Source organism: Notolepis coatsorum (assembly GCF_963971535.1).
Source record: "Notolepis coatsorum genome assembly, chromosome: 20".
Taxonomy (NCBI): Eukaryota; Metazoa; Chordata; class Actinopteri; order Aulopiformes; family Paralepididae; genus Notolepis; species Notolepis coatsorum.
In genome coordinates, this window is record NC_140184.1 from 40,690,030 (window position 1) to 40,705,657 (window position 15,628).

Here is a 15,628-nt window from a genome sequence, read left to right on the forward strand (position 1 = left end):
TGATGAGCTGCAGTTTTGTTGTCTTCTTGGTGCCACCTAGTGTCTCTTCAAAGAAAGTAACAACCAGTCAGTTTCTTGTATGTTCAGGGATTTAGCCTACATCAAAGGTTCAAATTAATTGACAATTCTTTACATTTTTGGTTTAATTTATAAAAGCTTCACACATTCTGAACATCTTCCACTAAGTATCACACATGTTCAGTTTAGTAATGACACACCTTACCAGTCTACTTTTTATTTAACGCCCAAAAGCAGCACACTAAGAGACCAACATAACAACACTTTTAATTTATGCACTTAACTTTACAAAGGCCCATGTGCTACTCCTTGCTGATAGTATCCTGTCATAGGAGGCTTAACACATTTATTTCTTTATCGAAAACAATATGTTAAAGTGCCAATCCGTAAGATCCAGATTTTTTATTAATGTATCTATTGTTGCATTATTGCACTATATTGAATGACTTTCCAGCTGGAAAATGGCAAACTACTGAGTTACGTCTTCTATTCATTCTAAACTGCTGTTGCCGCTGGTTATGTAAAGACACGTCACTTAGTTCCTGTGCACCGGATGATTTCCCCGGGAATGTCCCACCAGACAGTGTTTAGAACAGTGAAGAATAGCAAATGTAAAAGCATTCATGAACTTGGTATAAGTAGAATCACTATTGTGTTGTGACATCACAAATGGCAATAATTCTTAGCTTGTTTAGGCCTGTTAATATGAAGACAGCAAACTCTGCCAAAATGGGAAGAACTATCTACTATGTCTAGGTCGCCCCCTCATAGTCCATTCATCTGTACCAAGACTTTGTTAGTAAATGTTTATGCTTTTTGACATGCTGAATGAGTAGGTTCCTGAAAAATTATAAACACATTTCTGGTAAGCACTAGATTTAAAGAGGTTCTTCAGCATTATTGCATGTGGAAAACTCAAGTTGTACAGATTTGTGGATTATTTAAAAAATCCTATGACTATTAGTTAGTTAATTAGGACAGCCCTGTCTGTCACCCCCCCCCCCCCCCCCAGTACCTAAATAACATTGTAACTGCCAAATCAATACAAAGACTAGGCAAAACAAACTTTCCACAATATGTCCCCTTTAAGTTACTTGACTATAATCACTTGTTATTGCCGACCAAAATACTGAGCAAGCAACAGCACATACATATACAAATAATATGCAAAGTAGTTTTTTAGCTCCTACATACAGTGAGCCACTCATACTGTATGTAAGCCTAACTTCCTGCCTGTAAAGTGTAAACCCTAGGTATACAGTAAGCCTACTGATATTAACCACACTGAACACAGGCAGAAGAAAATGCTCTGAAAAAAATCTGCAAGGCCATGTTTGCCAAATGTTGTGCTATGTATATACCTAAACATTATGACAAAACAATGTGTTTTAATGTTTTATTTATGAGGGGTGAAGGCATAATCATGATGTGAATGCCAGTTGTACAGTAACTGGCATGTTATTTTCTCTCTCAAGATGTAAATTGAGTAGATATCAATATAGCCTTAGTGAAGGCTTAATTAATATCCAGGAAACAGACCCATGGGCCAACAGTTAACTGCCTAATTAAATTAAACATCCACATAAATTACCTTAACAGGTGTTGGCCCACCATGAGCAGCTTTAATGCACCTCAGAGATTATAGGAATGGCGTGCCCTTACTCCATGTGTAATTCCATAATTTGGTATAATATTTTGTCATGTTTCCATACTCATGGCTATACACATTTTGGGTAACTTTATATTGACATGACTTCTGTTAAACAATATTTTCATTGTGCTGGTTCTTTAAGCAGCTGAATAACTCACAATATAAAAATATAAATCACAATACACTCATTGTGTATAAAAGCAGTATGTTTTACAATCTAATTTGACATCACTGGATATGATGACCTGTATACTATAAAACTAGTAAAGGATGGGTGTCAGGGAGATAGATGCATAAGGATGCTAGTATAATGATGGTCACTGACAGGCACTTCCAAATCTCCAGATTCAAACCATGAACCCTCTGCTTACGAGCATCATGGGACCACATACTACTGTCCCATCCAAGCTGCAATTTAAAAAAGGAACCAACTATATTATCACAACAACTTTATTGTGTTACACTTACCCCTCTGAACACAATGCATGCTATGGCTGCCCCATCTTGGCCTTAACACCTAGTATAGACTGGCCATGTCAGGTTTGTTTGGTCTTAGCACCTGGTCTAGACTGGCCATGTCAGGTTGGTTTGGTCTTACACCTGGTCTAGACTGGCCATGTCAGGTTGGTTTGGTCTTAACACCTAGTATAGACTGGCCATGTCAGGTTGGTTTGGTCTTACACCTGGTCTAGACTGGCCATGTCAGGTTGGTTTGGTCTTACACCTGGTCTAGACTGGCCGCGTGAATATTAAAGGCAACCAACTTGTGTTCAGCTTTTCTCTGATTGGCCACGACCCCCCGCCCCCTTTTGCCGCGAACGCGGCAGCAGAGGTCCCTGCAAGGTCCTAAATTAAATGAATGAAGCGCGCGGCTAACGTGGCAGCAGAGTGTATAATGTTATTTCGCGGAGCATAATGTATAATCTTATTTCGCCCGTTTGTAACGTCATAACATCAGTGGAGGCCATTTCGCCCGCTGGAGGCTGCTGACTGATTAATACGCAGCTCTCTTTATTTCGCGGAGCATAATGTATAATGTTATTTCGCGTTTGTAACGTCTGATGCTGACTGATTAATAATAAGCTCTCTTTATATCTCCAGTGATAAAACCCAGTGCTCTATGATACACAGCGTGGATGGGCTTTCAGAGCATAATGTATAATGTTATTTCGCGTTTGTAACGTCTGATGCTGACTGATTAATAATAAGCTCTCTTTATATCTCCAGTGATAAAACCCAGTGCTCTATGATACACAGCGTGGATGGGCTTTGAGGTGGAGGGAGGCACATGCATGTACATAATTTCACCATAATCAAATAGACATAATTGTGGATTATTGTACAATGGTCTTCTTACTGGCAGCAGAAAAGCATGATTTGTTTCTGGAGGCTGCCGACTGATTAATACGCAGCTCTCTTTATTTCGCGGAGCATAATGTATAATTAACCAACAACGAGGCATGAACCAACGAGCACCTCTCAGTCAGAGCACCTGGGGGAGCCTCATGCGCATGCGCGTCCTCTCTGGCGCAGGGCGGTCACGTGGCCAATCAGGGAAACGCTGAACACAAGTTGGTTTCCTTTAATATTCACGCAGACTGGCCATGTCAGGTTGGTTTGGTCTTACACCTGGTCTAGACTGGCCATGTCAGGTTGGTTTGGTCTTACACCTGGTCTAGACTGGCCATGTCAGGTTGGTTTGGTCTTACACCTGGTAAGAATTTACACCAAGGGGTCAACCACATCACACTAGCATTTCTTGTACTCATCACATCGACCCAAAGTCCTCTTTCATTCCTGTAAGACAATACATTTTATGACCTCCCGGTGAACCGAAAATACAATTTGTACTCAACACCAAACCATAAAGAAAGAAACTATCTCAAAATAATTGTCAAACTAGCTCTAAAAAGGCATACGATGGATGTGAATAAGTTATTTACAATATAAAAAGGCATCAGTATGAGGCAAAAGCCTTAACCCGAACAACGTCAAACTGTATAAAATCATACCACCATTCAACCCAATCAGAATCTCTGCAGCCCAACAATAGTGAAACTGAATACAACGTATTGACTGGACTTTCCCATAATGGGTTAACAAGCACAATAACCTCTTTTCCAAGCAGACAGTTCAGACTCCTTCGTCGCTCTTCTCCCCCGGCAGCAGCTTCTCCTTGGCCGTATCCAGGGTGACTTGCACCCTCTTCATCTCCAGACTTTTGACCCAAGTGTAGGCGGAGGAGCCGACGAGGACCATCATGTTACTGGTCCACCAGAGGTAACTCTTACTGGAGGCGTTAAAGACCACGGCAATGACGGTCTGCGCGCAGGCCTTCGCCGTCCCCGAGACGTTGTGAGTGAGCGGGCTGGTGTACTTGATCTGGAGGCCCGTGACGTAGCCGATGGCGAAGCCGAACACTCCCCCCACAGTCATCATGCCCCAGAAGTTCAGGTCGCCGAGACGACTGAAGCTGGCGAGACGAGGGAACTCGCCGAAGACGATCATGAGCGGCAGGAAGAGGACGCATGCGTTGACATTGTTGTAGAAGGAAAGCTTCCAGATGTTACCGTCCACCGCGGACATCACCTTCTTGGTGTAGATGGCGTTGAGGGAGACGAAGGCACTGGCCAGGACCCCGAAGAAGACGCCTGTCCAGGAGAGGGAGCCCGCCACACTTTCCTGGTCCACGCCAAGCCAGAACCCTCCTGGGGAAAAAAGGCACAAAATATGGTTTTTTAAATGATTGGTTTGTCGCCCAGCATGGATTCTAGAAAATTGCATGTAAGACTATTAGGTGGTTTGGCTCCTGCAATAGAATCAAATGTTTGAGTAACTAGTCTAGACTGCACATTATTTCTCAGTAAACATTTGAAAGTGTATGCCAAAAAATCTACAGCCGACTAGAAGGTGATATTCAAGGATGTTTATGTGGATATTTTCCTTCACATTGTCAGAATCTGAAATTGAAAATCCTTTTATCAGAAAAAGAAATGTATATTAGAAGACGTTGTTCACGGTAAAGAGCCTGTGTGTACCACAGACAAAGCTAGTTTAATAATAACCCATTCATTTTCTCATGCTGAAGGTGCTAAGGCTGTCCCCGAAGCCTGTTTTTGGGATTCGAACTTCGTCAGGGTTTTTCCGAACATTTAAAAAAATTCAAATTCAAAATAAAGTTTTTTATTTTTTAACATATCCTCAAATCAAATCCTCAATTTGAATAAAGTGATTAATCTGATTAAATGAGTCTCTTTTTTATTAAATCAACTTTCTTTAATGAATATTAACTCAGCAGTTTTTTTTAATACTAGTATAATAGTAGTGTACTGTAGCCTAATCTTTATCTGCAACTTTGAAGGAAAAACCCCATTGGTTTAAACAGAATGAATACATATAGTTTTTTTTTATTTTTATTAAAAATAAATAATTCGAATTTTGATTTAGAATTCTGCCAACGTAACGAACGAACGTTCGAACATTCGGGCTCAAGGTCCCCTCCCTTATTTGGGCAGGGAAAATGATGACAGACGTGACAGGTCTAAAAGGGGGCAGTGAGAGTGGCCTATTGCAAAAAGGCGGAGAAATTCCACATGGCTTAACAGACTGGCACATGATGTTGTGGAAAGGTTGATCATGACCCAAAGGACAACTGATTAACTGTTCATACCAATTGGCAAAGAGGGTGTGTGGCAGTGGGAGTGGCCTAGAACAAAAAGTCCTAAATGGATTTATGTAACAAACCTTGTGGAAAGCTCGATCAATGGGCAAGGTCCAGGACATACACACACACAAACACACAATCGCATACTAGATAGACAAAGACACAATTTTGCCATGTCTCCGTTCATAACTAATGAACCATTTCTCATAGAGACTTGCAGGAGGTGTCATTGGACCCAGGAGAGTAGTTACATTTCGTTCTTGCTCCCATTCTGCTCTAGTGGGATGAGCTCATTGTCACCTATTGTGACCTTGAAAGCTTCCGCTACATGCACCTTCACTTGTCCGGCCACGCCTACTCCGGCCCATGTATATAAGCGAGGGGTGTGACCGTGCTTTTTCCTTCCCTCATCTTTCACTTCGGGAAGTGTTTTTCGGTATATAAGTGTTAAGCTTTAGATTAGGTTTTTTGTGTTGCTACTTTTTATTAAGAAGATGCCATCGGGACCTCGGAAATATTTTTCAGGGCTCCACCAGCGATTCTCCGTCGCAACCTCCTCCGTGCGCAGAGGGGGTTCCTTTCTCCCACGTTCGTGGTGAGAGGGTGAGCCCCGGCGGCAAGCGGAGCTGGGTGCACACCGCCCGGAGGCCGTGGTGCGCCCCTCTTCAATGAGGAGGCCCTCCGGCTCCGGCGTCCCCATCGGGAGGCCCCTGACCAGCCCGGGCGCGGCCTCTTTGATGGCGGATGATTTGCGGCGCAAACTCTCCGCTTCTGCTCGCTCCCGCCATTCAGTGGTGAGCGAATGTAGCGGTTGGTCTGGCGAGAGAGTAGAGTACGCGAGACCGGAGGCGTTCGGTTCTGCGGAAGAGCTGGCACCGGAGGGAGGTCCCCCCATTTCCTCTCCATTGCATCTGATTGAGACTGAAGATTATATGGAGGGGGCGGGGGAATTTCTCTTCGACGCCCCGGCGCAATTGGGGCCCCGGGCCGTTGCCAACACCCCTGCCGACGCCTGCATGTAGCTGAAGCTTTCAAGGTCACAATAGGTGACAATGAGGTTATCCCACTACTAGAGCAGAACGCTTACAAGAACTCATGTAACTAGGGTTATAGGATAACCTTCGTTTTTCATTGGTGTGGGTTAGCCCTGCCCCCTATACATTAGCCACACCTAGGCCTGCCACGATAACACATTTTGCTGGGCGATTAATTGCCCCGGAAAATATCGCGACAAGCGATATTATTGCGACCGGTTAGAGATTTTTTTTGGATAAATGTATTTCCCAAAAGTTCTCAATTTTCTTTAAAAAATTCACCAATATAATGATAATAGCATAATAATGCAAGGACACCGTTTCAAAGTGCAATAAACTTTTATTTAACATTGAAAGACATTTTAAATATCCTAAATAAAAAAATGCTCAGTTTGATTGTTTATTATAAAACAAACTGAAACTGGAAACAAGCCCTCTGTCTCTATTGGAATGGAGACTTGAGCACAAGATAAACTAGGGATGGGCAAAAATAATCCAGATCAATTGATCACATGATGTACTCGAGTACTCGTGGAGGAAAACGCTGTACAAAATAAACGTATTTTCCGGTGTTTTAGACTTTTATTTTGAAGCCCACCGCTCCGTCTTTTCCGGTGTTTTAGACTTTTATTTTGAAGCCCACCGACCGGAGCGGAAGTATTGTTGTTATTATCCTAGCAGCCAACTTGTCTCGTCCGGTTCTGTGTTTTTGAGCTAATGATAAAACAAATGTTGAGATTGTTGGTGAACGACTAACTTTAGGTTAGTTTTAACGTTAGCTACTAACGTTAGATGCAGCTACTACAGGCAATCAACGATGAGGAGGAAGCATCAAAGCCGTATATAATAGAATAGCCGTGGTGCGTAGGCACGAGAGCGCAACTCGATTACCTGTTATAATAAATTAATTCATGTTTAACTTGTCCCCGTGTCCAGTCCTTTGACCACCCGTTCATTGTAAACAATGATGCATGTAATTGTATTAACGTTATTCTGTGTTGTAGCTATGCTATACGTTGTATTTCGTTTGTTAGCTATTTAGCTAATGTTGTTAGCATTGAATGAGCATCAATGAACGCTAGATCTTTAATCTTTATTTAGCAGTCCAGTTTCTCCGGGCAGTAGCGAGTAACTACTTGGGTCTAAAAATAGCTAACGTTACACTACAAATAACGCTACTTGGTTAAAAGGAGCAACACTATTGAGAAATGTAGTTAAGCTATGTGGCGTTGCCCCACGGAGCTCCCGTGCTGTGCTCTGTAGTAAGGCCAGCGGCCCCCCACACGGAGAGTGACTGACAACAGGTACTGGTTCCGCCTCATTAAAACAAACGAGCAAATAGCAATTAATCGCGCCCGTCAAAATCATTGCATTCATTTGAATTATCGCGCCGATTAATCGATTTATTGCTTATCGCGGCAGGCCTACACCACACCCCCATACATAACTTAACAGTTTGTCTAGATACTTATTGAAAATAAGAACTTGTTCTTAATTAACCTGCCTATTCAAATAAAGGTTTGATGATGACTTGCGGGAGGCATCACTGGACTTGGCAGAGTTCTGCTGTAAAGATCTCCTTTGAATTGTGCCATGAATTATACAATGATGCTTGTCAATTTAAAAGTATAATTGTCAGATAGCTAACGGTACCTTATAGCATCAAACACTATCGATTATGTTAACTAACATTAGCTAACTTTTGAGTCAATCGACTTTCTTGAATTGAAATACATGCTTGCTTGCATGGTTGTTACAGCTCGTTCTGTTGGTTGTCCTTGGCATGGAGGTCAAGTGTGTGTGTGTGTGTGTGAAGGTGTGCGTCTTTGAATGCATGCATGTATGGATGCCTGACTGTGCATACATGGTTGCAGCTATTGCGGATTCACGCTTGTATAAATTTACACAGCCAACTAAGGTGCTTTTTCAAGTATGTTTATTTGGATGTTTTCCTTCACATCAGATTCTGAAAGTTATGAATGCAAACTTTAAAAAAGGTGCTATAGATAACATTCAGCCACTAGATGTTGCACCGGCAGCATGTCATTTATCCAATCAGGTGCATTCCACGTGGGAAAATGGGAAGTAGGGAGGGGATAAAATAAATGCAGGCAATATGTAAACATTAATTTTGGACCCGCCAAATTTTTTTAAATTATAAATTAATCAATATTATTTTGGGGGGGGGGGGCAATACTTTTATTACTCTACTTTATTTATCTATAGCACTTTTTTTTTTTTTTATTAATCTTTTCCCCCCTCCTTTTTCCTCCGATTTTCTCCCATCCCAATGTTAGTAGTTATGCCAATTCCCAATCCCCTTCCTGGTCGCGTGTTGCTTTTTAACAGCGGAGGAGTGCAAGAATGTGACAATTTGACCATGTGACCGCGGCAGCGCGAGAGAGCGGCAATGCGGAAATAGGCTGTCTATTGCCATTCTCTAAGACAAACGCTAACCTTAACCAGCTCCTTAACAGCGCCTAAACTTAACCGTTCTAACCTTAACCAACTCCGAAACAATGCCTAACCTTAACCATAACCATGCCTAACCTTAACCATAGAAAGAATATTGCCATTCTCTAAGACAAACTCTAACCAGCTCCTTAACAGCGCCTAAACTTAACCGTTCTAACCTTAACCAACTCCGAAACAATGCCTAACCTTAACCTTAACACTATGGGTGCCATGGGTTCATTATATACCATAGGTTGCCGGCTCTATTTGTCTATGGAGAAGTACCCCTTCTTTGCATGGCTATAACTTTTTAAATTATATTGCTACATTGCCATTATTAGGGCCCATTCAAAGTCCTATATGTATTGTTCATTGTGTAGCAACGTTCAACTTTTTCATTCACATATTCATAGTAAAGTATGGTCTAATGTATAAGTATGTTTTCATCTCTTTCTGCAGCTTTCTCCAGAATGTGATCTATAGCCCCAAATGCATTATATTGATGATGAAATACAGTTTGATGGCAATCGGGGCGATATAAAAAATTTCAATTGGACGTACTTCTATAATGATCTACGTATGATCTGATGATGACCGGATGGGCGGGGGATCGTTTATAATTCCGTGGGCAGCGTTATATCATTCATCTAGTGTGGGTCATATGTTCATCATAACAGTTTATATGGAATACGTTAGAAAATAACGCTGGATCTTACCGGATCTTTCTCGCGCCGTTGGACGATCAGCGTGGTGTAGACCGTTTTCGATTATGGGATGTTTATCCTGATGAACCATTTCCAGCTTGTATAATACTATATACGTCCAAATCATGTTGTTTATCGAGTTATTGGCAATGGATCGCTATTATATTGTGACGAGCCAGAGTCCCGGGACATGTACCGAGTGCCCGGAAGTAATATGGCCGACCAGCACAACCTCCACAGCACTTCCTGTTTGGCGATTGCGCCGATCGGCCACCAGATGGCGCTCCTGAACCGCCAGAGAGCTCAGTGGGTCCTCCTGGTGGATCTCAGGCCAGCGGAGGGGAAATATGAATCCGATCACAGATTATTGAAATATTGATATTAAAGACGCTGTACAGCGTCCTTCGGCAACTTGAGCATGGCCGGGAATGACGCTGTAAAGCGTTTCCCGGCAGTTAAAGTGTTAACCTTAACCATGCCTAACCTTAACCGGCGAAAGAATACATGTAAAAAAAAAAATTTGATGGGATTCGAACTTGTCAACAACGGACCGCAGCGCTGCCAGGTGAGCTGAGCTTCGAATGAAAATCATGGCGGATTAGGGCGGTTACATAATGCCGCAAGCTCTGCCGCTCCGCTCCGCGGAAGAGCTCCACTCTGCCGCTCCGCTCTGCGGTTGCCGCGCCTGCCGCGGGGCGTGTCGCAGCCAATCAGGGAAAACGCGGAAGCAACGGCAGCACTGCTCCGCTGTTAATAAGCAATAGGCTTCCTGGTCGCTGCGCACTTACCCCCCACAGTCGGTCTGGGAGAGTGGAGGCTATCACGTGCTTCCTCCGACACACGTCTAGCCAATCAACCGCTTCTTTTCACCTGGCAGCGCGGACTCTCACTGAGATGGTGTAACGTGTGGAAGGATCACACTACCCCCCTTAGATCCTATCCGCGCTGAGCAGGCGCCCCGACCGAACTGTAGGAGTCGCTGTTTACAACGACCCGGACCCACCCCGCCAGCTTTCCCACCCTCTAATACAGCCAGTTGTATTAGTGTGAACGGCTAGCCAAGCTGGTGACAACGCCGGAGCTGTGAGCTGGATTCTCCGGTGTTGGTGACGAACGCAATCTCCGCTACCTGACCGCTCTATCTATAGCACTTTTAACCAAGGACGCGCCAAGTGGGGGTGCGACGGGTGCTCCAGCACCCCCTGCTGGCGGGGAGGGTAACTGCAACTGCAAGGTGGTTTTGGCCTTTATTCCATTGGAATACCGACGCTACTCAATGTCATAGAGCGGAACGGCACTGCAGATTTACCCTATTCTTGGAATTCATTGCCAGATCCATAGGGGCGCTGTCTCGATAATGCAGTGTTATTAAAACAGCGTGTAGCCGACTCATGAACCGGTTGGGATTCGAATAGACGCGGCCTGGAAGCGTCAACGCGGAACTGGAAATCCGTTGGTAAAATAAATAGCGGCCTGGAATAGTTTTTGTTTTGGGACAATTCGCAGTAAAGGAATATATCTGTCGGCGATGTTGTATGCGGGAACGAATTGCAGAGAGGGAGGACTGTCTGAAGTGGAGAGTGTGTTTACTTGTGTCTCAAAAGAAATGTCTCATCTGATTTCTTTAATAATAATAACGTGGATTTGCTGCAGCATATGCATCCGGATATTCTGGACTCACTGGACATTCATGTTGTCATGAAGGAGTTTATTTCCACCACTCCTGAACGCAAGACCACCTTCTGTGTTTTACCGTCTTCGGAAAAGGTAATGTGTGTTATTATTATTATCGCTCCTGCAGCTATTGTTGTTGCGACAGTGACACAGAGGGCACAACAGCCAGATGGGGTAAGCTGGGCTGTGATGTGTGCATCAGAACGCTCAGAGCGCGGAGTTGGGCAGCTGTTTTGATTGAAAAGTTTGATTGAAAAGTTTATTAACAGATTGCAGAATGGGTACAGTACAGTACAGCTCAATACATACAATTGTTAAGGGGATGCAGACCAGAGAAAGACTTTCGTCTTGTTTACATCAGGGACCGTCCCCCATTTTCAATTCATCATAGTATCCTAGTGAACGAGAGTGTTGGTTATGACTGACAGACATGTGGAGCTGTTTGCAGATAGCGAGCATTTTGACGTGTTGCGTGGTGGCGATGTCTCGCAGACAATACAACTACAAGTATAATTATATAATATTTTATATAAAAAAAAAATTATATAAAAAAAAAAAATTAATAAAAAACGATCGATATCTCAGCACCCCCACTCCCCGCGGACTTCTCGCGCCCCTGCTTTTAACACTCCGCCCGAGTCTTGACTATTTGTTCAATTGTAAAATTCAAATTCAAAATTATAATTTACACACAAGCAGACAGACTTGTAGTACAAAGAGGGCTCGTACAAGGACACACCCCGCACATACGTCAAAGAGAAAATTGTCCAATCAAAAGGAAAGGTGAATTCAAGTTGACATTTGATGCAGCAGGGTGGCAACCTGCTGCCTGACCTCATAACTAACGAGATTCCTCATTAAGAATAGCATAGATTCCACGTCCAAAAGAGAAACATTTAAAATAAACAAACAAACATTCTAAAAGTAACTTACCGAGAATGACTCCACAGCACAGTATGGCTTTTAAGGATGTGCTCTGTCCAATGATTATATATGATAAAAGCACGTTAAAAACTGTGCTAAGAGATCGGCCGACCGTGTAGAAAGCGACTCCTACATGTTTCAGGCACAGGTTGTTGAACGTGATCATGCTAATGAACACAACGGACAATGGTAGCACCTCCCGGGAGGTCTTCAGATCAAATTTGAGAGGGGGAAAGTTGATTACTGTAGGACACAAACCGGACAGTAATTGAAGGACCCAACATAGTCCCACAGTCACGAAGCACTGGTAAAATGTCACAAATAATGGTGCGTCCAAGTCGCGGTTGTCCAGCAAATAATTATTGAGGAACACCATTGTAATTGAAATGGTCCAATACAGTACAACCACCGCTGCTATTCTGATAGCTCGGAATAGAAACGTCTCTTCCCGACCCTCTTGGTCCATCGAGTCCGAACCGGCGAGCGCCATTCTTAGGATCCTCGAACGCTTCAGTTGTATCCTGTTCATTGTGAAAAACAAATATGGGTTAAAATGTGTACATTTTGGCTACATTGTTACGGCATCGCCAAAAACACAACGGATACGGATACAAGCCGAGTCCTCTCTTCTTCTAGGTTGATGCTAGATCACATCGGCGTTTTACTGGCCGTGTCGTCACGTTTTGGCCAAGCTGCAAAAGCCACATGTCGTCAACATAACTTTAACCTAAAAGTGTGTTTATTTAAACCTACCCCTAACCTTAACCAATCCCACTAGCTACAAATAACTAAATACATGTAAACATTGTCTTCCGGGGCGTGGGATCTAGCAACTACCCTTCTTCGTCTACGGGTCCCCCTGTCTTTCCCTACACATTACTACTTCCTGGTCTGAGTGCTTCAGTCGTTTTTTAACGAGATCGTGGGAATCATGTCGAATAAGTGAGCAAACTGCTTTCCTTGTGAAAATGTTTAGGTTTTCTGTTTTCAGTTCAAATTAACCTATAGTATTACAGTAGACCTATTAGCCAACATTTCCTCATATCCTTCTAATCAACCTACACCACACAAAAATGCTAATTTGAATAATGTAACTTAAATGTTCTTGTAAAAAAAATCTTACCTGGTTATTTTATCTTTTAGACATTTGACAAAACTGTACGTCCTGTATCCACAAGAGACTTGACACTGACAATAAGGAAGGAAATGCATGTCTCCGGCATAGTTCTATGCCTAGCTCCTCCTTCCTGAGGCTACAGTAATGGCAGGATTTAAATTTCACTCACTTAACTTGTTTTTCCTGATATGCAGCAATAGGGGATATCTGCAGAGCCGCAAGCCCAACGTCTGGGCGGGGCTTCGGGGCGCGACTATTGCGCATGCTGAAAGAACTTTTCATGCACCTTACACCCTACAAAACTGAGTCAATTCTATTCAGCTCAAAACATAAATTAAAGGAATGTTCCCGACTTGAGATCAGCTGTAATGGCTTCAGTGTCGAGTCTAGAGACTGTGTTAAATACCTAGGTGCACTGCAGACCTCGACCAAACACTCAGGGAAAACAATGGCCCTGAAGGTAATCAAAAAAGTTAACACAAGGGTGACATTTTTGCACAGAAAAAAGAGGTTCTTATCACTGGAAACTATGAAATTGCTTGCCAACTGCATGATCCGCAGCCAATATGATTATGCATGTACGTACTGATATAGTGGTGTTACAGTGGAAAGTAAACACAGGCTATGAGGCTACAAACCAGCCAAAATAAGACCATACGATTGGTCCTAAATCTGCCACCTCGAACCCATATTGAGCCATGTCACTTCAATGAGGTGGGATGTCTCCCTGTGGAGCAGAGGGTCTCCTTGGGACATATGTATAAAATGTTAAATGGATCTGCCCCCAGATATTTATGCTCTCGCATTGTCCTGCGTGGCCAGGTCCACGGACGACAGTTACGGTCTGGACAGCTCTCAGTTTATGAGCCTAGAATTGATTGATTGATTGAAAACTTTATTAACAGATTGCAGAATGGGTACAGTACAGTACAGCTCAATACATACAATTGTTAAGGGGATGCAGACCAGAGAAAGACTTTCGTCTTGTTTACATCAGGGTCCCCCATTTTCAATTCATCATAACATTTACATTTACATTTACATTTAGTCATTTAGCTGACGCTTTTATCCAAAGCGACTTACAAGTTCTGTACGACAAGACAGCAAGAAGGGTACAACTCTATCAGCTGAGTAACAATGTTCATCAAGTGTTGCGTGTTACAGTGTAGGTTAGTTTATTAGGACAAGTGCATGACAGTAAGGTTAGTCAGGGTTAGATTTTTTTTTTTTTTTTTTTTTCATTTCAGATAGTGGTTGAAGAAGTGAGTTTTTAGTCGACGGCGAAAGATTGGACGGGATTCGGCTGTCCTAACTGGGATGGGTAGTTCATTCCACCATTGTGGGGCAAGGACTGAGAATAGGCGGCTTCTCTTTGATGACCCTCCGGGAGCTTGGATAGGAGTAGGTCTGAGGCGGCCAGAAGATGCAGAGCGTAGGGGTCTTGAGGGTGTGTAGTTAGAGACCATTGACATATATGACATACACGACATACAGATAGACAGTACTGCTACATCTATACATTTATGACATATCAGATTTGCAAATACAGTACTGTTTGTGATACCAAAAGAGTCCAGAAAAGAGAGTATATACATTTGACGTAGAAACTGTACATTGGAGGGTAGGTGGGGGGGTTCCTATTCACAGAATGGCTTTCTGTCTACAGCCTGCCGGCTGTGGAACTCTCTGCCCAGGGCCATCCAAAACTCCCCCACTATTGCTGTCTTCAAGAGGGGTGTGAAGCGACATCTGCAACAATAGGTTGCAGAGGGTGCTTGGCCACCACTCTTGAAGAACAGGAACATGACATGCTGTAATGAGGCTCTTTCAGAAAATTGTGCTGTCTATTTTATCTAGTATCTATCTTATCTTCTTAACCCTTTCTTTGTGATTTATTGTATTCTTCTTGGGACCATGTTGGAACCAAGTCGACAGACTTTCACATGTTATCCTTGTACCCCTTGTTTTTATACTATTGTATAAATTGTATGTACTAAATAAAAATTAAATCAATTTACCTAGCCACGCCCACTTCCGTAGTATATAGCCAGGTGTAGTGGCCATGCTCACCCTTCCGAGCCCAAATTTCACACGAAACAGGCTGGAGTCCTCAGGGCCACAAAAGCAAGGCACTTTGCCAGTAATCATATAACTAGGGTTATAGAATAACCTTTGTTATATTTCATACTGGCTTCGTGTCTTGCTCCGCCTATTGGACTAATGGGCGAAGAGCAAGCGTGTAGCAATAAATGTACCCCCTGAGGTCCCTTCAAGACCATCGAAAGCGGGGAGGGTCCTAGCCCCACACTCGTCCTAACGAGGAGCATAAGGATAGAACACCGACACCATGCATAACAGGGCGCAGCTCCCTAAAACTGCGTAAAAACC

The 15,628-nt window shown here is 43.1% G+C and overlaps 1 protein-coding gene across 1 annotated transcript; it reads right to left on the minus strand.

The window, feature by feature from the left end:
• Window positions 1-1,409: 1,409 nt before the first annotated feature.
• On the minus strand, window positions 1,410-13,345 carry slc35c1 (solute carrier family 35 member C1). Its single transcript, XM_084337158.1, has 3 exons — window positions 13,247-13,345; window positions 12,133-12,644; window positions 1,410-4,377 (listed from the first exon to the last, which is right to left on the minus strand). Exons 1-3 carry the CDS (start codon window positions 13,333-13,335, stop codon window positions 3,803-3,805), a joined length of 1,176 nt encoding a protein of 391 aa, XP_084193284.1. The 5' UTR covers window positions 13,336-13,345; the 3' UTR covers window positions 1,410-3,802.
• Window positions 13,346-15,628: the final 2,283 nt, after the last annotated feature.

Excerpts from the sequence above, each read along its gene's own strand:
- slc35c1 (XM_084337158.1), bottom strand. The coding sequence starts at position 13,335 with ATGCATTTCCTTCCTTATTGTCAGTGTCAAGTCTCTTGTGGATACAGG. Across the intron at positions 12,645-13,246 it reads CTAAAAGATAAAATAACCAG|GATACAACTGAAGCGTTCGA; the intron begins GTAAGATTTTTT and ends CACAATGAACAG. Across the intron at positions 4,378-12,132 it reads GTGCTGTGGAGTCATTCTCG|GAGGGTTCTGGCTTGGCGTG; the intron begins GTAAGTTACTTT and ends TTTTTTCCCCAG.